Genomic DNA, 26,776 nt, shown 5'->3' with positions numbered 1-26,776 from the left:
TGAATATGAAAACACACGTTTTCAATGACACTTGTCTCTCGTAACTGCAGAACTGCAGGTGTAAGACATGCGTAGCGAATGGAAATGCATGACAGGTCAACTTTATTGAATTAGCTTGAAGACCCACAGAAAAGGGAGGCTGTTTACTGGTCAGTCCTAATGGAATATCCAGCTGTCAGACGGGAACAGAAAGCAGAAACTGCGGGAGAAAAAACAGGGGAGAGTGCTTCTTAGAAAGACGTGGTTATTTGGTGTGTCCTCAGGTGGTTATAACTCCTCGCAGTGTTTTGTTGTAGAATACTATGAACTGCAGGTCACCAAACTAGTTATACACAGATTATATTGTTTACAATGAGAATGGTATAAACTCCATACGTAAGAGAAGAAATAAGAACTGGATACTCCTAAATAAATTACCTTTACTTTAACAAGATATACCTGACAGAACCCCTGAGAGAAAAGGTACTGCCACGGGCAACACAAAGAGCAATCCAGTGTACTTCTAGAACGAGGTGTGTTTGGGGTTTTTAACGTGAAAACTGTAATTCAATAAATACTTAACAAAAATAGCAGTCTACCAATAAGCAAGGTGCTAAGCAAGCATTAAATAATAGAAGGACTGTGTCTGATCCTTTCTATTGGGAGACAGCATTTTTGTCAACATTTTGCCCACATAGACAACAACTAGAAATGTGTGTTGCTATGTATCAGCTGCGTGCTCTTATTAAAAAGATATACTTGAATCTTGAAATAGTTGTATTGCTAATGGCAGTTTATCTTTTATATGACAGATTATTTTAAACTAGCGGTTGTCAATATATCAATCTTTTATTGTAGTTGATGTTTGCTCAATTAAAAAATGAGAGCAGTATTATAATGCATGAGTAGGAACAGTAGAATATATAAATGATACATGATAGAGTATTGCGTATCTCGTTCACACGTATGTTACTTAGGCTAATGCGTCGCAGTGCTGCTTCCTAGCTTAGTGCCTTCCCACCACTGCATTACTATACCTGCAAACGGTGGCGACGTTTAGCGAATCACGTGGAGAGAGAGTGGAGTCCGGTTTAAAGCGCTGCAGATTTGCATCCCCCCGCAGCCTCTCAAAGAGGGAGTCTTAAAGTTTCAACGCAAAGGACAGTTACTGCTCAGAGAAGGTCCTGCCGCAGCGCGTCGCCACCTCGGCTCCATGTCATCCGCTTTGGGGCTTTACCTTCTGATAGTCAAGTATGTGCGGCTTTCTCCGTCTCGGAGTTTGCGGAGCCATTGTTTATAATGAACTAACTGCATGCTTCTTGTCATCATCTGAACTTCTTTAACATCTTGAAGTAATTGTTCGTTCTTTTGCTGTTTGGGGATTCAAAACGTCTTGTGTGTGTGTGTTTATTGTTTGTAGGCTATATAATAATATAACTGCCTACCAGTCAGTGAATAGTATGCATATGTGATTTATAGGCCATCACATTTACCATTATTATTATTATTATTATTATTATTATTATTATTATTATTATTATTATTATTATTGTTGTTAATAATAATAATAATAATAATAATAATAATAATAATAATAATAATGGAGTCTACCGTACCTCCAATTAGTATTATGGTAGTAAGATTGTATTTAAAATGTATGGCGTCTGTATGCTAAATATATAGGTTTGATGAACTTTTTAAAACTTGTATTATTATTAGTAGTAGTAGTAGTCGTAGTCGTAGAACCAAGGCTATCTAAAGCTTGGTTGAGTTCTGTGCCGTGACGCGCTATTGATTAAGGGGTTTTGGTCATCATTGTCACCTGTATGCATCTAATTAGAGATCAATGTTCTTTCCGCAGCTGATGAGAAAGACGATGCAGTCCATCTCCCAGAGCAAGAACCCGACACCGACTGGAGTTTGATCAGCTTCACCGACTGCACTCTGGTTTTCACACCGCCGTGGCAGGTTGGTTTTAGGCTGCCGAAAGGATGAACGTGCAAGTCCACTCAGACCACAAGCTGTCGTCTGTGGTCCCCCTCACACAGTACACTACCGTGGAAAAGAAGGACGTGGAGCTGATTCTGGTGAAGGAACTAAATGGGGTTCAGTACACCAACACCGCCGTCATCGCTGCCCCGGAGACGCGCGTCCCGATCAGCTCGTCCGAGGACGAGGAGAGGGAGACGTGGGGCAAGAAAATCGATTTTCTCCTGTCGGTCATCGGTTTCGCGGTGGACCTGGCTAATATCTGCAGATTCCCTTATCTGTGCTACAAAAACGGCGGAGGTAAGTTTGCTTGTGCACAGTTAGCAACTGTTGAAAGTTTCCTACAGCGCGCTATTATGATAACAGCGCTTTACAGTGCGGATTGGAGCTCTGCAAAGGGACAAGGCAAACCTGCAGTTAAAACCAAATCCACAATACAGTATGTTTTGTTATCCATATTATAACTATTTTGTGAAAGGAATTAAATTGCCTACTCTTGTATATCACCGAGGTAAAAATGAACTGAAATGGTTTTTTTTTTTATTTTTATTTAAGCAGTTCAATAGCTGCTTTCTGACCCTGGGATCTCGTCTGGGGGATGTTAATGTACTCAGTGCGATTGAACTGGCACAGTCAGTAATACGGTCACATTCAGGATGGAATCATTATTCGTGTGTTTATGAAATAATTCATTTGGAAGGTTGAACTGAAGCTTCCATAGACGCGTACTATTAACAACACAGTAAAAAAGACGCAGCTGTTATCTCACTACTCACGCTGTCAACACGCTGATTCTATAGAATTGTCGGCAAACCGCGTTGGTTTGTGAATTGGCCAAAGTTGGTGAGCTGACTAGCTTTATCAGTGTGGTTTTAAAACTTCTGGAGAGTAAGGTGATACTACCTCCTGTTTTTGATCCAGGCTATGAGTCCCACCCTGATGGGGTGTATCTGGAGTTTGTCCAGCCAGTGGGCAAGATATCATCTATGTGGGACAGCATATGCATCAGGGATGGAAACAAGACTCCTACTGCATAGCAGTTTCACCCAATCCAGGTTTTACTACAAGCTTGATTAGCCACAGTGTGCATAGGTAGGCTGTGTGGTCCAGTGGTTAAAGAAACAGACTTATAACCAGGAGGTCCCCGGTTCAAATCCCACCTCAGCTACTGACTCATTGTGTGACTCGGAGCAAGTCACTTAACCTCCTTGTGCTCCGTCTTTTGGGTGAGACGTAGTTGTAAGTGACTCTGCAGCTGATGCATAGTTCACACACCCTAGTCTCTGTAAGTCGCCTTGGATAAAGGCGTCTGCCAAATAAACAAATAGGTAACAAGCTCAGGTGTGTCTTATTAAACTCATAGTGAAACCAGGTACGAATCAAACTGCTATGCAATGGGAGTGTTCTTTCCACCCCTGCTGCATGTCCACTTCTAAGTGCTTGAATCTGTCTCTGAATTACAAAAACATGCCAGTTATTTATTTCAATCAATAGACTTCTCCCACCTCTTTGTTTTTGTGAAGTTTAATTCTACTGTATCATGTATATCTGCTTGCATGAATTGTTAGGGGGTACAGAGGACATTGTACTGAAGCTCTGTTAGAAGTGGAGGGGAGAGGGAGGGGTTATTGGAGGGCTCAGAAAATAACACTCTATATATTCCATTTAGAAAAAGCCTCACGTTCCACTGCATTTATAACATAAGACTTGAGAAGCCTGTGTATGTGGTTAAAGGGGTGCCTGATGGATTTACACGCCTTTTCAGATTTTATAGCCAATTAACTCTTCCAGAATGCTGGCATTGCATTCCTGCCCTACTGCTTGTATATTGCAAGCCTCCTAACCTGTTCCAGTGCTGTGGAACTGCAGCTAATCCCTGCGCTGTGTGTGAGGCAGGGATGTAGCTAGGGAATACAATCCATTTCTTATGCGTAGCCTGAGGCTGTATACACTGACTCAGAGCAGATAGTGTAGCTACTTCAGTGCTTAGTTATTCTTAGTTCCTTTGCCCTAGTATGGATTATTCTGCCTTTATTTAATGTACAGATCTTTATAAAAGTTAGCTCTCACTGGGTTGTACATGCATTGAGGTTTTCCTGAAAGGAAAAGTGCCAGAGAATTAAACTTGTTAAACCCACACTTTTATTTTCAGGATTCTTAAATTGGAATAACTTTTGAGATTTATTTTGTGAAAGCCACTGGAATTCCTGTCTGCATGTAACTACAGTTCGCTGACGGAGGCACTAGCCGAGGCGTTTGTCTACTTGGCTTACCTGCATGTACCTGCACTGAATGATAACTCTGTCTCACTATTTTGCCTTGCTTTCGTTGTGCTTTACAAACCTTTGCTAGGGCTTTACTTTTCCCCCAGTAAACGTGTTTAAGTAAGAAATAAAACACAAGCACTTCATCATGGAAATTAAAGTGTGATTTTCCTTACTGGTTGTACTCTTTTAACCACATGGCATTGTAACGACGAAGGGCATTTCAAGCCATTGTATAAGAGGGGGGTAAGCAGACATTGAGCTGTGAAAGATAGTGAATCTGAGAATGGGGATCACAGGCATTTTACAGGATTCTTTCCTAGTGCTGTAGGTCAGCAGCTGATACACTGATTTGTGTTTGTGTGAATCTCTTACCCTCGACAGCAGGGTACGCTATAGGTTATACAGTTCAAAGCATGGCTCTGCCTTTGTCTCCATAAAATAGCAAAGTAGGTCCAGATTCCCAGTTCACAAAATATCTCCTGTGCCAAACATGTGGAATTTAATTCAAAGCAGAACCGCTTCGAGCAGTGGGGTCTTTGCAGTCTTTTAATATAACAGTTCTTTCAAAGGCATGACATCCACAAGGCATCGGATATATTTTTGCCAAACTAATTGTAAACATTTTTGTTTGGTAGCAGCGTCTCTATGCTCTCCATCGTGAGTTTATTTATTTATTTATTTATTATTATTATTTTTTTATATTTGTTCCTATGATCGCTATACCACTGAGCCCCAGCCAGAACAGTCTTCTGTGGAGAAACAAGAGGAGAGTATTTCAGTACATTACAAGCAAATACTAAACCCCGGTGCATGTCTGCTTCCAGGTGCCTTTCTGATACCCTACACCCTCTTCCTGGTCATTGCTGGCATGCCTCTCTTTTACATGGAACTGGCACTGGGGCAATATAATCGGGAAGGAGCTGCCACTGTCTGGAAAATCTGCCCTGTTTTTAAAGGTAAACTGTTGTATGCTTTTTACAAAAAATGTAAAATATTGGATTGCTGCAGTCCTCCTAACCACCGTCTCACGGCAGCAGGGTTCCAAGCGGGGACGCTGAGCGCCAGTGTCTATTATATAAATATTTCCATCAGCTTAAATACATAAAAGGTTTATTTTTAGACTATGATGATATTTTATGAGGACCATAACACATCTGCGACGCATGTGTTCTGACAGTACTGAGACTGTACTTATTGTTTTACATTAATCAGAACTTTTTTTTTTTTACATATTTCTATTAACAGGTATTACCGGTATGCCATGCTTCATGTCTCTGTAATGTAAACAGGCTAGCTCAGCTGTTACCTGTTTGCTTTTTACGAATGTCAGACGTTTTTCTAATTGACTGCTATTGCAGACAGTGTGTACTGTATCAGCCAGTGTTTCTGCACAGTTTGCATGTGGTGTGCGCAGAGTTTGAAGGGTTCACATGATATGTTAGTGTACTAAAATAAAGTTCTACAGTAGCATAACAAAACCCAGTGCAGTATTTCCATTAAATAAAGACACCTTATCAGAAAGATGCAGGAAATCCACTTTGCCACAACACCATTGGTTTACTACGGTGAAATAAATTATAACCAGGTTGTGGATTGTGGATGCTGAAAGCTGCCAGTTGCTTACTGGCAGGTAATGGCACATGACTGCTTAGTTTAGGTTTGCAGGATTGCAGTTTAACCCCTAACAGTGTGTTTCTTTCTTTTAAAGGTGTGGGCTACACTGTGATCATTATAGCCTTGTATGTGGGCTTCTACTACAATGTAATCATAGCCTGGTCTCTGTACTATCTGTTTGCCTCGTTCGCCTCCGAACTGCCCTGGCTGCGCTGTGGAAACCCATGGAACAGCCCTAACTGCATCGACCCCAAGCTGCTGAACGGCTGCGTGCTGCTGGGCAACGAGACCAAGTACTCCAAATATAAAATCACTCCCGCTGCAGAGTATTACGAGTGAGTGCGCACTGTCTGTCTCTTATACTCTACCTTGATTTTGTTTCCATCTTTACCAAACGTTCCCTGGCAATTGGCTAATTTAGGACTTGATTAGAACAATGTCCTGCACTGGAACTGAAAATTGGAGTCTAAATATTCAGGGATCCAGACACCCTGAAATGGGAGCTACCTGACTCAGTCTGCTATACTTGTTTCCTAAAGTTTAGACCCTCAGGAATAAGAATCAAGAGGCCTGCGCTGCATGTATAGTTTTAAAAGAAGAATTTATGGGGTTATAAAGAGCTGTAATAAACATTTGCAAAAAAAATGGGTAAACATTGGAAAAAGCCCAAAAAGTGTCTATTTACTATACAAGTCTATGTAATTTTTTTTTTTTTATTGACAGATGTGAAAACCATCTGTGATTTAAAACAAATAAAACTTGAGTTCAGGCTGAGCAGATCTCTTGATTCTTATTCCTGAGGGTGTAAAAAAAAAAATTATTTAAGATAACTCACACCCATACCGAGGTCTTTAAGTCGCTACTTTTATCACTGTTTTTCACATTTTGGTTAGCAGTGCAACAGCTGAATACACTTAGAGGCTCTGCCATGCCCATATTTGTCTGCTTTGTGAACAGAGTGACTGTGAGGCTAAACCTTGCATCCACAACCAAGGTCATAGGGCTGGCCTGTCTCCCAGCAGTACATACTGTGCTTCAGGGTGTAGCAAAGACACGTCGTTTATCACTTTAAATAAAAGCTTTGTGTTGACCCATCGGGGCACGTACGGGTCCATTAGATTCTGACGTGAATCTTCTAATAACAGACGCAGGTTGTCTGAACCCGGCTTGTCAGAAATGTTTGGTGCTGAGCAGTTTAAAATAGAAAGTTGTGAAGAATGTGCAAGCTGAGCTCTCGTTTGTTTAGAGAAACATGAAGAGGAATGTTTTGGCTGGAATTGTGAGCCCGGCTGAGTATTTAGACGAACGTGCTGGAAGTGAGTGTGCATCGTTTTAGTCTATTCGCTCTTGTTGAGTAGTAGCTACCCTCTTTGACTGACTAAGTATTCCTCTGAGCCCCTACTCTACCATCAATGCTGTGTGTCAGTCCGAACTGCCTTTGTCATGTGTGGCTCATTGGAGCTGCAAATAGACTGTCATCATTCTGTCGTGGTGCTTTGCTTTATTTGTTGCCAAACTGAATGTTACAAAACATCTTTTCATGTTTAGCGTGAAGATGATGAATTAACCCTTCGTCTGGTGCCTTCCATATCTTTAGGAAATAACTGTGCCCTTTTGTGTGGCTGCAGTCAGGATCTGTTCTTAAGAGGCTGTGCTATTTGTGGCCCTCCTTTTAACCAGAGTGCAAGCGCAAGTACAATTGCATTACAGGTTGAATGGGAGCCCTGAACAGCCTGTGGTATAAAGGACCACCTATAAATACATATAATAAATAGTGTCAGCTAAAATAAAAGGAATACACTGAACTGGTACACTATCTAATTAAGCTGCCACTGAAGTTTTTCATTCAACGTTTCTGAAAATAACCTCCTCTAAATGTTCAAGGCCCCGTAAGCATGTTAAATAGCTTAGTAGCAGCTTTTGAAGCAGATAAATGCTTAATTTTGAACCGGACTCACATCAAAGAAACTTCATGCTTCAACAGTGTAACTGAAGATTGCTTATTCACCCCAAAGGACACTGGGAGAAATTTAGTGGGACACCAAATGGTTTTCTCAATGATTTGATTTATTCTTAGTCACAAGTTAACTTTATCTCCATTCCCAGGCTAAGCACTATTAAATATACTATATATAATTATTTTACGTAGATCACATTTAATGCATATACTGTAGTTTTGTATTTTGAAATAAGATGCATGCTTTTTTCCCTTTCCTATAATTATTTAAAAGTAACAGCTGTGAAAGCATACCCAGTTCAGAAGTACACACATACTGTATAGCAGAAGTGTAAAGGATTGAAATTGGTCACATACTGTACTCATACAGTATATGCTCATAGCAACAATAACAGCAGCAAAAAGCCATTAGAAGCAGTATTTCTAAATGCCTACAAAAGGTGGGTTTGCATATCGTACATGATGAAAACACCACACTGCAGTTAGTGGAGAGGAGATGCTCTTCTATCTATAAGCACTATCAGGAACACTTCCATGTTCTTACAATACTATATCGCTATAGCCTGTGATTATTATAGACTGCTCAGCCAATCAGAGCACACGCTTCACCTGCTTTATTCCACGGCAGGTCACTAAGAAACCCAATTCTTCAGCCTTGGTCCCTTCACTTCTACTCCTGACGATATTCCCTTATAACCCAACAATAACAGCAGCCTAACACTCTTTATAGAACATTTAAAGATGCCTTATTGATTCTTTATAACTGAAATGTCACCGTTATCCCTCGATTATTCCTGCAAAAATAACTTGGCTTGCTGCTGTTAAAATATTTCTGTCTTATAACCTACGACACACTTATTCTGGAAGACCAAGAGAGATTACCAGTCTGACACTGTTTGCTTTAGACTCAGCATTCTCCCGTTTTATCTTGCTGTGTGAAGTTTTATTTTGTAACTTCGTAAGGTACTGCTGCTGTGAATGAGCTTTTTTTCAGTTGATATTTCCTGCATAAATAATAAATACAATGCAGTCAGGGCTAAGCCCCCACACACACACTTGTGATCCCATCAAAGTAAAACGTGCAGTATTCGATCTTAGTTATGCCCAGTTTAGAAAGGACCACATCAATCTAAGCAATGTGATAATATTGATTAATAAAACCTATCCGCCCAGACAGTTTTCCCATATGAAAGGAATGGGGGCAATGAGCACAGTCTGATTGATTGCTCTGCAAAGGCGGTTTAGCAGAATGACTCTGTTACTGTGTGGTGCAGTTGGGCAGGGCTGGCTGTAGTGTTTCCAAGCATCCACATAGAGGTTCATCTCGTGAGCGTTTGCCATGATCGGCCACTCATTCCTGGGCTATTCCTAGGCATTTCTCAATGATTGCACATAATGCGGTGTGGTTGTTCTGTGAGGATTCTCACAGCTGAGACCGCCACACTCATTTTACTGGTGACTTGAGCCAATTGAAACACACACCTAGCCTCCTGCCCCCTGCAGTGTGTTGTATTCTAACAGGACGCTCCCTGGAGCACTGTGCCTCAGTGGGACACACACACTATACTGCTTGCTGTGGCACAATCAGATTACAAAGGACTGGCCATGCATATACCTATGTTACTGCATTGCAGACAGTTGCCATTTTCTAAAGCCTCTGTTATACTGTTCAAATAGAATCTTTATATTATGGACTCCCATGAAATGGTCCTAATAGAAGGACATTTTAATAGAGGTTGACAGACAGTGGTCTGCAATAGTCTTTTTTAAGAAGTCACAAGAGGAAGTTCACTGTATGTCCTTCTTTCGTCTGGTATAAAGTTGTCCTTGTGGTTTTTTTTGTTTTTTTATTGTTTTGATGAGGTTCAGTAGTCTGCACAGATACTGGGCTCATTGGTTACTGTAGCCACTCCTCCATGATTACGCTTGTGATCGTAACGGCCCTGTGTTGATATGCCACATTCACTTTTCTATCAGACCCTGCAGTTCATTGTTCATTTTCATGAAGGCGTGCTCCATCTGTTTCTCAGTAGCTTGCAGACATTACCAGCGATGCTAGCAGGATGCATCAAATTTGATTGAAAGAATGTTTCAAAGTGTTTGAGAATTTGTTCAAGTACTGTAAGTGGGTCTAAAAGTCTCAGGTAAAGATAATACACTGTGATGCCGAACCAGAGCTCTTGTCTTGTCAAGCAGGAGTGTGGAAATGTACACAGTGCCCACTTCCCTGTCCTAGCATCAGGGTCTGTATACTGCCAGCATTTCAATAATCTCTCTTTTTTGGGGAGGGGAGGTGAAAAATATAAGAAGTAGGCCAGAATACACAGTCCGAGGTGCTGGCTTCATTGCCTACCTTGGTACTTGGAACTTCAGTAAGCATTAGGATCAGCATCAATTAAATAGACCCCAGCCTGACCATTCAATGTAAACTGACATACAGTACCATTATACATAAAATCTAATTAAACAGTTTCCATTATTGACAACATGGTATGCCAGCATATTATTTAGTGATTAATTGGGTGCACCCAACAGTAAAGAGCTGCCGAGTTTATACGCCAGAACCACTTATTGTTTTCTGGAAGTTTGACAACAAGGAAAAACACTTTCCTTGACATGGTTTTTATTTATTTATTTTACTGTTGGCCTGTTGCATTTAACCGAAGGCACAGGATTTCTGAGGTTCACCCCAAACCAAGTTCTGTGTGTCATAAACATTTACACAAGCTGGTCGCTCCATTTGTCAAGCAAAGGAGTTCTTTATTATAACAGCCAAATGTTAATGTTTCCTACAAAACCAGCAACAAAAAAATAACACTGCATTGATCCCAGAATAAATGACTCCTTATAGCACAGGTTGTGTTATCGAGGACTTAGCAGGTCGAAGAATTCTGAATCCTATTGGTGGAATACGGATTTATACTGTGACTAGTTCTGGAATGCATTGTATCACTGTTGAGTCTTTTGTCTTTAAAATCAGAGGAACTTTATCCTGTCTCTGCTAACAGACAAATAAATGTTAAGTAATAAACAGTGTTTGTAAATTTGTTTAGTTTGCAAATAAGGGGAATTGGACAAACAGTTGACAAATACATCAATACAGTAACTGCTCATAGTTTGGTAACTGAGAAGAGAATAAGACAGAAAGGCAATTCAGTGGGGCTAAAATAAATGTCATTGTTATTAAAAACTATATATATATATATATATATATATATGCTGCTGTGTTGATCATGGGTGTTTAGCAGCAGCCCGTATGTCATTTAATATAAGCAGATAGCATGATGTCTCTTTCAACAGCCTGCAAATCAGCTCTCAATTGCAGCTCCTGACGATCATGTAAAGCACCCTTCAAACAGTCTCTTTGATGTGTGTCAGTCTCTGAACCAACCAGGAGACAATGTAAAACTCAATGGAACAGATCGTTCAGGGTACATGGTATGATTTCTCAGGGGCAGAATAATAGCTTGGTGCCCCCCAAGATGAAAACCACAGTGAAACGTGTTGTAATGTTCCAGCTGTGCTGGACTGCAGGCTCTTCAGCAAGTAAATATGGTTCTGGAGTCCAGAGGAGTGGGGTTGGGCACTAATGGGTAATGCATCTCTTTACACACAAATGAGTTTTCTACTGGAAAAGAGAGGATCAAAGCATCTCTGAATGAAGAAGAAATGATCGACGTCCCACAATAATTGATAACTAATAATTGCTTTAGATAGAAGCCTTACAGGGGGATCCTAGCACCAGGACGAAGCTCTGCACTGCATTCAAACACAATCAGGGTTTAGCTTTCAAATCAATCAGCAGGACAGGAACCTGACAGAGACAAGCGGGCCTGCGTTTGATTATCAGTAAGATGGTCTGTCTCTTTCTCACTCGACAGAAATCTAGAAAGACAAACTGATAGCGACGTGTTTATGATATTGCAATTGTACTTAACCATGTCATCTGTAACAGCTGGCATCTTAGCAAATCAACAAGCTGACGCTTGGCGTAAGTGTGTGTCTGCCCTGGCGAAATCCAACATTCAATTGGATCATATCTCACAAACTGCAATGACCTGTGCAAGCTTTGGCAGTTCCAGGTCTGTGTGTAATATGTTTTTAATAAAGCTCAGATAATCTTTGAAATAAAACCCTTTATAGCTTTAAATGACTTTCTCGTTTCACAAAAGCAGCCCATTTTTTTGGGAGGGGGGATATTTCAGGTTTTTTCTTTGTTTTTGTTTACGCTCTTCTCCGTCTTTTATTATATTTAAAAGCTTAAACGCCATTGGAATGAGACACTTCCTAGGTAGGTAAGCTAAGACCTGTCTGAACTTGAGCAAATTGTGAAACCATGCTTAAAATCACAAGGTCCCTGCCAAGCCACGCTCCTGTGAATCACACATCCAATAAAAAGGGGCTGATGGAAGAAATTGCTAGCAATTATTTTTCTAGGAATTTGGATAACAAGTATGTTTTATAGCATGAAATAAGAAACCCTATACTTTAATTACACCCATGTTCCTTGTGGTTAAATCCTAAGTGTCTTTCAAAGTTGTCAACTTTTTGTTTTGTACCAGACAAGTGGGTTTGTTCCCAAAGATGGGAACAGAGCAGAGAAGTTGTAGTTAACTAGCTATCTTTCAGAACTTGAAACCAAGGCTAAATAAGCACCAGTGTCTGATGCAGCGGACATTACCTGCTAGATAATTGAACATGATATCAATTAAGTGTCCCAAAGTCAATTCTCTGTAGGGAGGATATTGATGCTGTTAGAAACCAAAGCATATAGGTATACCGGATTGCTTAGGGTGCATGAAATATGTGTGTCTGCTTAAAAGTGAGTTTCAGGATTCTAAAGTCCTGATTAACTTTTAGAGGGCATCTACCTGCGGGATAATTACTGTTCTACTCAAAACCTGATCTGTGAGGTTTAAAATATTGATTAGATTTGCTGATTTAACCCTTTAAGCAACAAAGGTTTGAGACCACGATCAAGCAGGAGTGCGTTGTATTTCAGGGAGCCAAAGTAATTTTTCTAAAAGTAGTCAGTCCAGGTCGGTTCTTTCATATTGTATTCTGGTACTGAAGTCCAATTGGAGCTGTTGCTGCTTATTCTGTAACATTTTTCCATTTGCTGTTCCAATTGTTCATGGATATCCCCATAGGAGAGAATGATTGGAAAGTGTAATTAGTGGTCTTTTTCATGGACCATTACAGCCCCTGTGGCTTTGAGGAAGGCGTTTTATTGTGGAACATGAATGCAGTGCAATTTGGGTAGTACAGGGACAACTGTGCATGATGGGAACACGTAATCACTGTACATTTCTTCAAGTGTTGTTACATGGTCCACTTCAAATATTTCCAGTGCTTTTACAAAACAGTATTGGAATAGTATTTGGACATAGATGTGGAGGGCTGGCATAAAATCAGTCTGGGTGTATCCACACATGCTGTGAGTTATCTAGCTGATGTAGAGTGCAGAATCCTGGTGCTGGCTTGAAACGAGCCTCGGTGGAAGCACTTTGACTCAAGTGTTGTTAACCCTTTCCTTCCTTTGTTTTGGTGAGCAGACGAGGAGTGTTGCACCTCCATGAAAGTGAAGGGATCCATGACCTGGGCCCGCCGCGATGGCAGCTGGTGCTGTGTCTCCTGGTGGTGGTCTTCATCCTTTACTTTACCCTCTGCAAAGGAGTGAAAACCTCTGGCAAGGTATGGGACCCCTCATCCAGCCTTTATAAAAGTGAAGTAATGCAAAGCCCAGAGGGGTACAGTATAACAAATAAAACATGGAAAATGATGGTAAACTGTAGTAAATGCATTGCACTATAACTGTGGGAAAGCCATGGCAGAACTGCAGAATTTCTGTGCAAGTTAACTCTGGTAAACCTAAAGCAGATTATGTGTGCCTGCACAGATGATTGTTACAGCGGTTTTGCTTTCCATGGGGTATTTTTTCTTTCTGGGAGGAGGGAGATGAGCTGCCACAATTGCTTCAGTGATAAGGTGCAGCATGTGCAGTGATGGGGTACCAGGTAGCAGGAGTTGAATTTTTCTGAATATATCTGCAGAGTTGAAAGAAAAAAACAAAACCTTTGGCACAATGCTAATAAAGGGTCGGTGTTTCTGATGCTTATACGAGTGGAGAAGCAGGAATTGGCAGCCTCTATACAGCTGCGCTGCGCTGCGCTGCGCTGTGTGATGTGATGTGAAGCCAGTTCTCTGTGCTGCAGGTGGTGTACATCACAGCCACTATGCCGTACGTAGTGCTGTTCGTGTTGGTTATCCGCGGTATTACCCTGCCGGGGGCTATGGATGGGATAAGAGCCTACCTGCACATAGACTTAAAACGCCTGAACAACGCCACGGTAAGAAACTATTAATAATTATGCTATTAACAATTGTAGATTAGTATTAGGAATATTAAGACTGAATAACAATACACTTTTAATATTTTATATATATAACTTTAGAATTATTTGTAACAGATTCTGTAAACTGAAGTGAACTTGAAGTATCAGTGAATCATGCAGTGTATACCAATGTAATGTTGAAGTATCAGAATATCATTTTTTTCACACACATGCGATTTTTCAGTGTAAAATGAGGCGTCAGTAGAGAATATTATAGAACATGTTTCTCTGTCTAGGTTTGGATTGACGCAGCCACACAGATCTTCTATTCCCTAGGAGCAGGATTTGGAGTTTTAATCGCATTTGCCAGCTATAACAAGTTTGACAATAACTGCTACAGGTGAGAGTATTTTAAACGTTTTCCACCTATCAATGCCCCCACTTTTGTTATTGCTGTTATGTTCAAATGTATTTAACAGCATTTATTTAATTGCTGTAGTTTAACATACGCATAAACCTTAGGATAAGGCAAATACATGAGGACATCCTGATCTTTAACGAATCGGTTTGGATCTGAAGAAAGGCTCTTCCCCAGAATGGATGAAAATGGTCCTTGATCTGTTTTAATGGATCATTAGCTTGCCAGTTAGCATGCACATTTACAGGTGCTAGAGCAGAGACTGTCTCATCCGCTCCTTTGCTTTGTGCAAGCAGGTCTCTACCATGGTAATGAAATGCACACATTACCTCAGCACCAGTGTTGACACTGGATTTACTCACACTTCGGGTTCTTCACACCAGCAGTGCCTGCATGTTTAGGTTAGCTTCGACCTGCAAATTCCATGCTAAAGTTAATACTGTGCAAATAGCACTCTCGTGTAAGGCCTGTTTTCATATAAATGTGCATTTGAGAACCTGTTTTTTTTTTTGTTTGTTTTTTTTCAGGGAGTTCTAGCTTCTCTGTGGCAGATTATTGTGTATAACTTTATTAAGGGGTTAATGCCAGCCAAAACAACCAATCAGATATTCTAAAACTGTAAATCAATGCAAACTTTATTAGTCTATTCCTTTCTGTTTCGAGTTTAAATTGACACAAACTGTATCCCCGAGCCCAGAGATAAAGATAAAGGAAACAAACTGGATATGAATGCTAGCTCCCAGCCATGGTTTTAATGACATTAGAGCCTGCCAGTGATTAGAGCACATGTCACCTGGCGCTGCTTACCTTCTCTGTTCTGTCTCGATTCCAAGAACCCACTTGCATAGAAATCCTGATTGCGTTTTTGTCACTTATCACTTGTTCTCTTCAGTAACGAGGTACAGGTAATTCGGTTAAGTCTCCTTTGTGCTGTTTACAGTAGAGCTAATGCAGGGAACGCTGAAGTCGAGGAACAGCGCTTGTAGGGTGCAAGTAAAGGCTAACCCTTCTCATCCTGATTTTATCATTTATCTGACAACTGGGATGGTGTTGAAAGTCTAACAGTCTAATCCAATTTGAATCAGCTGCTGGGGTGTCTGTGAGCATAAGCAGGGCTGACAGGAGGGTGGCACTTGGAACAAAGGATATTTACCATTAAAGTATTTTACCAAGAAAAGCTTCTTGTATGTGAAATATCTTCAAGTATTTAGATACAAATATTGGTTGCCGAATGTTAGTTTGAATATTCAGCGTGACGCATCCATGTTCATCCCATCACTAGAATACCACACAGGCAGATTGATTAGATTCATTTTGTTGTTTATTGCTTTTATTTAAAGTTTGACAATCAGAATAAAGTCGAGCTTGATACTAATGGACCTGTTCGAGACAGTTCTTGCTTTCCTGAACGACAGGATAATGAATCGGACCGAGCTGTGTTTTGCTTGTTTGTTGTTCCAACAGGGATGCTATTCTCACAAGCACTATAAACTGCGTGACCAGCTTCTTCTCAGGATTTGCTATCTTCTCCGTCCTCGGCTACATGGCCTACATGCATGGGGTTAATATAGAGGACGTAGCAACTGAAGGTAAGTCAGCCATTTGCAGAATTCAGCTGTGATCAATTTAGATCACCCAGCGGTCACAAGGTGATATGTTAAAAATATTATCAGAAACGTGTCGCAGTGAGTGTAGAAATCAACTCAAACACTGAATTTGGTTTCTCGAAACTGTTTGGAAATGCTTCCTCTTCTAAAGAGAAGTGCTGATAAGGATGCGGGGCAGTTCTGTTGCAGGATTGTGTCCAAAGAGGTCTCTTACAGTGGGATACCTCGCACCCCCTGTCATGGGATGCAGACGCACTGTCGTTTTTTTTTTTATCTTTTCTTGTAGGGCCAGGATTGGTGTTCATTATCTATCCAGAAGCCATTTCAACCCTACCAGGTTCAACATTCTGGTCAATAGTTTTCTTCCTCATGCTTTTGACGCTGGGCATCGACAGTTCCGTGAGTACATCTTTCAGTAACAACATAACGTTCTTTACGTACGCAAGAAGTGCCTTTCCCCTCGAACTGGTCTGCTTTGAAACTGTATGGCATTCCAATTAAGGTATGCTAGGAAATGCAGTAGTATTTAGGTAGATCGGTAACAAAAACAGTATTAAAGTCTAATGACATGCTGTATGAACTTAACAAGTTAACATCATGGTGCATTCCTCACTTCAGAACCAGGAGGTTTCCAGCCAGAATCAGAATCTGCCTGGGATCACTTTATTCCACTGTGTTCAGGCTCCTTCAGCAGCAGAAGGGGGGGTTGTTGGGTTCCCTGTGCAGAGCTGCATGTGACTGATAAAGCCTTCTCCTTGTGACCCTCAGATGGGAGGCATGGAGGCAATCATCACGGGTCTGACGGACGACTTCAAGATCCTGAAGAGAAACAGGAAGCTTTTCACCTTTGCTACGGCATTCGGCACCTTCCTAGTAGCTTTGACTTGCGTTACAAATGTGAGTTCGATCCTCTTTAATTCTGTTTGAATTTTATTTGACGTCCCGTGTCCCGGTTTTGAAACTTGAGTTGCCGCCTGCTTGACGGTGATCCACAGCATAATGGATAGATTTATTAATTGCTTTATGATGATTACGAATTCATAATTCTGAGCGTTTCTGAGAATGCTACGCCGGCATCCTTTTTGAACTACTGTAAATAATCGTAAACATCATACAAAGGTAAAAAAAAAAAAGACATTTGCATGGAATATTGAAAATAGCTCTAAAACAAAATGGTTTGGACACATAATAAATATACTTTTCACTAAACACTTTTTTTCCCATTGCTTTATATAGGGGAAAACATATAAGGCTGTCATGCATTTACATCTTCCATGTGTCCCCATATAAAATTTAGAAGAGTTTCTATGCATGCATGAAAGGGTTAAAGACCTAGCAAGGAATGCAATTAACTCGCAAAAACAAGAATTGTACTTTTATGCAGTCTTTTACTTTAAACCAGTTAAACAGCCATCCCCAATGAGAAACACATGATGAGCATCCCATTTAGTTGTTGAATAAAGTGAATAAAATCTCTTGGGGGGGGGGGGAGATGGGCCGGTGGGCACTGTTGCTGAACCCTGCTCTAGATGTCTTGACAGTGTGCTGACCCCACGCTGTGCTGCTGTCTCCACAGTTTGCTTTTGTGGTTTGTTATTTACGTCCTCTCTATTTGTTTTTATTATTATAATAGGGTGGGATTTACGTCCTGACTCTGCTGGATTCGTTTTCAGCAGGAACATCTATTCTGTTTGGAGTATTGATAGAGGCCATCGGAGTATCCTGGTTTTATGGTGAGCTGCTGTATGTTCATCGCACTGTAAATGTAACAGACTGTGTTGTGTGCTTAAAGATGACCAGAGAGGTCCGATACACTGACGAGTGATTCTTTTTGCATTTTGTAAACGAAATGATCCAAGCCGGAGTAGTGGCAGACATTCCCTATGCGTTTCCACTGGCGCTTTTGATGTTTCTGCAGCTGAGTATGCATCCAGTGTCTGGCAATGTGTTCTACAGGCGTGACGGAGAGCTGCACAGATTCCTTTCTCGTAACTCTCTCTTGTAGACACAGCCCATGCAATGGAATCTGAAGCTGACTCTTCCGCCTCCCTGTACGTGTGTAAGGGGAAGGGGAGTTGCCACCACTGCATTTCCATTTGCCTAATCCATTATCTGGCCTAATGCGTGTCAATATCATTGATGCCTGTTGTACTGTCCCAGTGTTTCAACACCGTCGGTTTGCACGATCCTCACATGCTGTCTGTCTATGGTTTCCAATCCCTTGTTACAGCAAGCTTTCAGTGAATGCCAGTTGTTTACTGTAGTCATCATTGGAAATCACTGAGGCCATCAATGAGCTGGTGGGAGATCACCAAAACTAAAAGACCAATAGACATCCCATCATGCCAGGTTGGTACCCTGAGCTTTACATCTGAATTGTAAGCAGTACCATAGTGGAAAACTATCACTAATTGTCTATAAGTTGTCTTTCATGGTGTGCTTAACCAATATCTACTATCAGCTAAGAGGAAGATTAAATAGCAGTCCAGTTGAATGACATCTTCAGCTGTAAAACAGAGTGGTTAACTTGAACATCTTTAGGTGTATGTGTTGTCTTTGATCCTATGCGTATTGTCCTTTTGGCCAGAGACAGTTCCTCTCTTCCACATTCTCATTGCTTTTCCTTCATCGTAACCTGTGATCCGGAGTGCCTTCTCTGGGAAGCTTTGGCTAATGGGAAGTGAGTGTCTGTTTTGGGGATGGCAGTGCGCTGGAGCCCCCGGCTGTGTTTGAACTCGCTGGCTGCTGTGTGTTGTCGTTACCCTGCCCCTCTCTTGACAGCAGAGGGACCCCCCTGGCCTGCAGACCCCACAATGTCTCCATCCCGGCCCCCGGGGCACACCTGACATTTATACAATGAAGAAAGGCATTGCCATCTGCTCCATGGAAAGGCTGATTATCATGCATTTGCTTGTTGGGTTTTTTTTGTTTGTTTTTTTTAAATCAAAGTTAATATTTGGAGTGATAGATAACCCTTCCAAATACGGGTATGTTAACTGAGCACAGCACTTAACACAAAGTTATATGATCAGGAAGTTTATATTAAGTCTTTCAACCCTGCAGCCCTGTAAAGAGGTCTAGCTGAATGTGTACACTTTCATTCACTGGAACACCCACCTCACTGCAGGGAAAGCTTGAGGTTGGCCACCTCCCCATTGTTCTGGAAGAAGGGTTTCCTAACAATACATAATAAAATCCACCCTGTGGAGTTAATGTCTTGCATGACGTGAAAAAATGCAAATGTTATTCCCAAATTAGAGCCCTGTTAGGAATGTTTTAAATGCTGCACGGTGAGTGAAAGTTCCATTTCCCGGGGCCTCCCACATGTCATTAGTGAGTCACTGTATGGCGTTCCTCAACTACTCCCAGCGTACACAATGCGGGGTTCAGAGAAATCATTCCATCGACAAACCTTGACACTGCTTTCTGAATTTATTAAAAATGCAAATAAAGCAATTGGATTTCTTTAGACATCTCTGTAGTGTATTGTTTAAGTATGCTGTCGGATTGTTTCATCTTTAGAATTTTCTTCATGCCACTATAATGTTAATGTTCCTTTGTGGTATAGAAAATGTATCATTATATTAAGCAAAATGAATAGTGTTATATATATATATATATATATATATATATATATATATATATATATATATATGGATAGATTTTACTATTTTCTTTGACCTGTAATATTAATGGTTCAGTGTATAAACTAAAGTTCAAAACATATTTTTAATATGAAGTTAATATGAATGTAAAAAGTTAACTTTTTTAACCATTTATTTATTTAGTATTAAAGTATTTATTTTATTTATTTAGTATTAAACGTGCTATTCCTATACCATAGCTGTGCTATTTGCAATACAGCAACAACCAATTTGTACTGCCGCCTGCCTCGCACTACCTGCTACCAACCACTGTACTTAGGGTTGCCAACAGTTTTCGACATCCGGCTTTAAGGGAAATTTTACAGCGTCCGGACAGCAGAAGCCAGGTTCTTGCGACTCTTGCTTACTCGTTGTTCATTGCTGTTTGGCTATTTCCATTCTCATTGAGTCAGTCCTTTCAGCTCTCCACTGTGCACATTTTTTTTACTGTCGGTCTGTTAAGTTCGAGAACTGCAATGAAATGTATTCTGTGTTAATTTGCCATTACTGGGCATCTATATTTTATAAAAATGGCTTTGCTGGCATTGCTGGTTGAAAGTTGGCAACCCTAACTGTACTTTTAGCTATTTTTGTATTGGTTTTTATTTTGGAATGGAATGGGTAAAACTTCTCTGGAAATACATGACAAGATTCTCATGCCAATTACAGGCACCTAATTGTTCACTCTGTTGAGCTGTGAAATATGTGGCTTGTGCTTTCTCTGACAGTGAAACTGGGGAAGGCTGCCCGGCTCTGGCAGCAGGGTCCTCACGACTTGTGTTTGTGTTTGTCCCTCAGGCGTGGACCGATTCAGTGAAGACATCGAGCGCATGATGGGCTTCAAGCCAGGTCTTTACTGGAGGCTCTGCTGGAAGTTCGTTAGCCCTGCCTTTCTGCTGGTACGCTGTGGGACAATGCTCTTGTCAGCTCTCGCTCTCAGTGCTGTGACATGCTGCTGGTAACCCTGCAAAGTGTGCAAGCTGCATGTAAGCCTGCCTTGAGAAAGCAGAGGAGTGTGTGTCTGTGTGAAGTGGGGAATTTAAAGAAATGCCCTGTTTCCTGACACTCCATTAACACTTCTCATGTGCTTTGGTGTATGAAATGCAGGAGATAGAGGACAAGAGGGGCTAAGTGGCTTTACAAGGGAATACGATGAGTATGGCAGGGTTACCAAGCTTCTGCTTGTAGTGGTAAGAGCGGAAATAGGACCAGGATGAAACATCTTTGGTGTATGAACAGTGGGAGAGTTAAATGAATTTAATATTTACACCCTATAAACTGCTGTGGAGCAGAGTCCTGTTTTAGGGGCTGTTTCCTCATCTGGCACCCAGGCTGTTAGGATTCAGTGCCGTTTCTGTAAGAAAAAGGAAGTCTTTATAATCCGAACAGCTCTTGCAACATAGTTGGCTACTAACCTTTGCTTGAGGTTTGAGCTTTTCATATTAGCTTTAAGAAATAATAATAATACAAAAATTTTAAAAAAATAAAATAAAACTATGTGCTTTTGGCAGCTCCCTGAACGGGCAGCTGGTGAATGTCAGAAATAAATCGTAAAGCAAACTAATATGTCTCCTTGGATTTCGCTTCTTAGGTATTGTGAGTCCATCTGTGTAGCCTTTGACATTTAGTTGGACAAGCATTGTGGAGGACGGGCAACATGTTTTATACAGCTGTGATTAAATGCCCCTGTATCTGAGGTCAGATCCGTTGACAATCAGAACCCAGTAATAAGCTCTGCTACCAAAGCGTTTGTTTCAGTCGCATGCTGTATTTAATACCCTGTTGTACTTGACCCTATAAAATGTGCCTCCCTGTTCTTCAGTTTGTGGTGGTCGCCAGCATTGTGAAGATGGAAACACTGACCTACGATGACTATACCTTCCCCCCCTGGGCTAGCCTGATCGGCTGGGGAATAACAATGTCTTCAATGCTCTTTGTACCTGCTTATGCCATCTATAAATTCCTGACAGTGCGAGGCACGTTTAAAGAGGTGGGTGGAAGATCAAAGAGAAGGGATGCTGTTTTAAAGATCGGAATAGCGCTGGTGTTTAAATCACGGTGTTTCACATACCCAAATCTGTGTGTTAGAGAGACTTGCATGCACTGTTGGTTTTCATAGCCTTTGTAATAAAAAAATAGCTCTTGTCACAGTAATCTAATGCACAGGCAGCTGCCTTTTAGATTATTGCTACAGGACCCTAGATGTTGATTTGGTATATTTTGTAAAAGGGCCCCTTCCACTCTTTAGACTCTGCTGCACCAGTAAACAGCTTGATTCAAACAGACAGGCGCACATCCTCGGAGATGAAGAAGCTGTCTCCGAGTGAGTGAGTGCGGGTTTGTTCACAGGTTGTCACACAAGCCATTAGCGGTGGCATCAGATGTCACGTCACGGATAAGAAGCTAATGGAAATGAAGTGAATGGGCTGCGAGGAAAGTGTTCTGTATAGCAGGCTGGCCAGGCATCAGCTAACCTAATACCAGCATCCAGAATCGCAAGACGCCGCTTTGGATTCTCGCTGCAAAACTTCGTAAAAGGGCCATGTACTGAAATTCAATTATTTATTTAAGAGAATGTAACACAACCCTGGTGAAGGAATGTATAAAGCACAGGTATAGCATGGTAATTAAAATCAGCATGTGTTGCCTGTACAGTATGTAGTGATTCAGTATCAGGATCAAAGATATTGTCAGTAAGGGGGATTTTCTTTACAGCTACTTTTTACTCCTGTTTCATACATCTGGACAACAAGCCTTGGTTTTACTGTATGATTTTTCAATGACTGATAACTATGTATCACTTCAGAGGCTGGCTTACTGCATCACCCCTGAGAATGAACATCATCTTGTAGCTGAGGGGAATGTGCGGCAATTTAAGGTGAGTGTTGCATTTGAAACATTTGCACAATATATTAAATAAAAAAACATTTAAAAAAAAAAAACACAAGTGAGGAGCCTAAATAACAGAATAAGAAAGCGGAACCCGTATTAATGTTGATAAAGCTCGTAAGAAAACTGATCTAGTCCTTTTTTAATTATACAATTGGCAGGTACAGTATGGCCTCACATCTTCCTGTGTTTTACAGCTGAAGCACTGGCTAGCCATATGAAAGGAATGCTTTGCTGCACCTGTCTGGAATCAGCGGTGGATCTGAAGTTCTGTGCTGTCTTGGCCAATGAAAAAAAAGCCCTGTGTTGGCATGCCTCCTCAGATCTTTGGGATGAAGCAGGATTCTTCTTTACATGTTCAGCACAGATATATGGTGGCTGGACAAGTTTGTTTTTTTCCCTAAATGACTTGCGTTTTTATACCATTTTTTTTTACACAGCATGACAGCTTTTTAATGCACCTCCTGTTTTGCTGGCAGATGGTACGATGTGCTGGATTCCATCTGGCTTTTTCAAGCACTTTTAATGCAAACATGACTACTGTCAGCTCTTCAGATGAACACCAAATCTACGTGATGTTCATTTGCAGGAGACCGAGTGAGGATAAACAGGCCGTCCGGTTAGGAAGTCAGCTTTTCACTTGTGTTCCAGAGGAATAGGTAAAATATTAAATGACCTACTGTCATCCAGTTTTATCATTGTCAGGATCAAGTTTTGTCCAAGCCTTCTGTATGAGTAATTGTGGTTCTCCATGCAAGAGAACTCATTTCATGTTATTAGTATGACAGTGCATACACTAGGTCTCGGCTAAGACTGAGAAATGAATGTCCCACGCAGACGCTTTGTGCTGTTCAGTTTTGTATATGTGCTTTGCATTGCTCTGGAGGTTTCTGTCACAGTCCATGACTCGTTCTCAGATGTTTCTTGGGGAGTTAGGTTTTTGTTTTGTTTATTTGGTTTTGTAAATACGAATAAATAGCCGCTGTTTTTGTACACATCTCGCATCAAGTAACAGGCCACACTGAAGTGAAGTAGCTGCCCCTGTATAAATGAATAGAACCAAAATTCCAGTCAACTGCACACTACCTAAGATTGAAATACAAAACACCCTATTCAACAAATTAGGACAGAGAATAAAGTTAATACCAGCATAATGTAATGCTAAGAATGCCCGTGTCAATTAATCATTCATGAAAATATATCGTCACTGTATGTGCTGCATGTTCATGGAAATTATTATTCTTTTTTAACCATGGTGTGGCCGTGCTGTGCTGCTCGTTTGATCACTTCTTCATAAACCACACCACACAAATACACAGCATGCTCAGATTAAATTCGAATGAAAGTAGAATTATATCCTTATAGTCGCTTTAAAGAGGTATGAAATCAAACTAATGTTGTGCTTCTCATCGGCCGCTATAAGAAAATCCATACTTAAAATGTAATGCCAATCGGAGTGCGTGGTCAAGGAGGCGCTAACTTATCTGTGGCCTAGAAATGTATTTTATATTTTGGGAGTGTCCCGTTCCACAATGGACTGTTACAACACCAAAGATATATAGTTATGTTTAGAAATATAAGTTTTGTATGGTTGTAGTTATTTATTCTTTATTGCTTTTTAATCTAATTTAAACAAATTTGCAACACGTCGAATGGGTGGCCGATATCTTTAAGGCATTACTTCACAATTAGTTTCATAATTCCTTTATATCTATAGAAATTATGAAGACATTTTTATTTCTATTGCATAAATTCAATTAATAAATTTGGTTATACTGTGCTGTACCCCCCCCGTCGTCCAGTTCTAATGTAGACAGCTGCTGATTATTCAGTGATGCCGCGGATAACGGGGGTTGATGTGATAATGTTGTATTTATCAAATTGTTTATAGAATCTGTGGATGTAAAGTCTCTTTTCAATGTCAGTGTCTGCTGTTCCAATCCATCTCTGTGTGTTCAGTGTACTGTAAATAAGAACTATCTACAAGCTGTGTATTAAACTGTATGAACTATCTACAGACTGTTGTGTACATTCCAAAGTCCAGTTAAAAGTGGGTGAAAAAAATGTCTCTCAAGCAGACTATAACAATAAAGAGTGTCTTCTATACATGTTGGAAAGTAGTTACAGACACTTTGGTTTGTTTTTATTTCTTTCCTGCTGCTTTCTGCCTCGTTTTGACAATTCTTTGCAGGCTCTGAACCAGAGTTAGTTCAGAAGATATTTAGTAAAACTAGGACACTGAGCGAGATCCAAACCACAATCAGACTACTCCTATACAGGGGGGGTAGAAACTGCTAGAAAATACCAGACTGTTGTCTTGTTGGGCATGTATATAAATAGCTGAATCCAGTATCCATGCAGGGTGCAGAGTGGCTGTCAAGTGCAGTGTCCTGCCATATGCAGCAGTTCAGCAGAACAGGCTGAGGGCCTGGGGGACAGATTCAAGGTCTGGAGGGCCACAGCTAGTCCTGGGGCTGGAGATTGGCTGTCCGTGATACAAACAGACATGCTGGAGTGAAGATCAAAAGGTTGGGCCCTGAAAAGAAGAAGAAGGTGATAAGGCTGCCTCTAAATAAAACATATTTTCATAGCACCTGTATTTTAGAAAAATACAACTGTTTGTTTTATCAGTGTTTTATTACTGGAAAAGAAACAGCAACTAATACATCTTCTGGTTAGGTTTCATGGTCTCTGGACTCTACATCAAAACCGCTGTAAATATTCCTGAATTACAAAATCAATACATCTTTTCTTGTGGTGGACAATGGTGGCTACTTGTTTAATTAGGTGTATGACTACGGACCAAGAAAAACATTTCACAGTACAGTACAAGCATTTGTTTAATTGTCTGAAAATCACACATTGGGCAAACTGATTCCCAGCATGAAGACACACAACATAAACACCACAAAAAAACACTGAAGTGAACAAAAAACGACTATAGTACAGGCATTGCATCACTGTAAACATACACATCAATAACATTCACAGTGTAGGAACCTGGGTGGTTTCTGAGTCTAGCTAAGGCAAGAAAGTTGCTGGTACAGCCCCACTGAAATGGGACTGGGCTCTGGACACAAGGCATCACATAGTTACAGCACACTGGCAGATAGAAGGGAACGGAGCCTGGAACTAACTGGTCACTCTATGTAATGTAAAATATGAGAATGAGCTGGTGTCCTTATATCTGTGTCTCAGTACATGTACATGATGTTTATACCAGGGGACCAGCGACCTACTCTGCAGTCTGTTGCTCTTGTGATGATTTCCCTAAATGTCCCTGGCTAGCTGTAGGAAAACTCACCACAATAAGAGCAGAGTTAGAAGACAGTAGAGCTGAGTGAGTTGCATACAATTCACTACACAGTGAGTAGAGTGCAGAGGGCTTGTTTGTTTTGGGTGTGTACCCAGCTCGGGTAAAAATGTGATCAATTTGGAATGCTTTTATTATCAGTGTATTGGCTGGAATCATAAGTAAAATTAGTGGTTTCCCTGAAGTTATCTTTTTAATACTGAGTCAGCAGTTCAAACAGAGATCTTAGTTCCATCTCTCAAAGAAAGGCTTTCCTGTGTGCAACAACACAAGGTCGCATTGTGAAGCAATAGCAAACCCTTTTTTCATGTAACTTTCCTAACCTTTCTAGGACTTGTTGTGCAACGTTTATCAGGGCAAAGGCACATTTTCTCAAAGGAATAAACCAATTTTAACAGTATAAAACTACTGTGACCAGAAGTTACTTAGAACAATAATATACTGTACATGTTCCTGGCTGCAGCTAAATTGTTTGTTAGTTTTATACCATTAACAAGATTTGAATGAGAGATTTTGCCTGTGCCCTTGCTTTCTCTCTGTAAACAGTGTAGTATACAGTATAATATTGGGGTGCCTCTCCCTCCCTCTCTTCCTTGGATGTAAATCTTCCAGTTCTGTTCTCCATCCACAGGGATTCTTTGATAGTATAATTTAGGACCTGGTGGCCTTCAGGGATAGGTGTGTGCTGAGTGACCCATTCAAATAGACATAGGCATCCTTTCCAAAGCACCCATGGGGTTTAACAAAATCTCAACTTGCCTTGA

The 26,776-nt window shown here is 40.7% G+C and overlaps 1 protein-coding gene across 1 annotated transcript; it reads left to right on the top strand.

Annotated features, from left to right (window-relative positions):
• Nucleotides 1–1,061: 1,061 nt before the first annotated feature.
• Nucleotides 1,062–24,819, top strand: LOC117425320 (sodium-dependent noradrenaline transporter-like). The gene is made up of 15 exons (XM_034042166.3): nucleotides 1,062–1,230; nucleotides 1,841–2,268; nucleotides 5,060–5,191; nucleotides 5,944–6,184; nucleotides 13,362–13,500; nucleotides 14,022–14,156; nucleotides 14,438–14,541; nucleotides 16,024–16,148; nucleotides 16,453–16,565; nucleotides 16,935–17,063; nucleotides 17,800–17,899; nucleotides 20,609–20,709; nucleotides 21,633–21,800; nucleotides 22,617–22,688; nucleotides 22,897–24,819. Exons 2-15 carry the CDS (start codon nucleotides 1,971–1,973, stop codon nucleotides 22,918–22,920), a joined length of 1,881 nt encoding a protein of 626 aa, XP_033898057.3. The 5' UTR covers nucleotides 1,062–1,230; nucleotides 1,841–1,970; the 3' UTR covers nucleotides 22,921–24,819.
• Nucleotides 24,820–26,776: the final 1,957 nt, after the last annotated feature.

This window comes from Acipenser ruthenus, chromosome 20 (genome assembly GCF_902713425.1).
Source record: "Acipenser ruthenus chromosome 20, fAciRut3.2 maternal haplotype, whole genome shotgun sequence".
NCBI lineage: Eukaryota > Metazoa > Chordata > Actinopteri > Acipenseriformes > Acipenseridae > Acipenser > Acipenser ruthenus.
The sequence above is the reverse complement of the archived record's forward strand: the minus strand, read 5'-3'. Positions and strand labels throughout refer to the sequence as shown.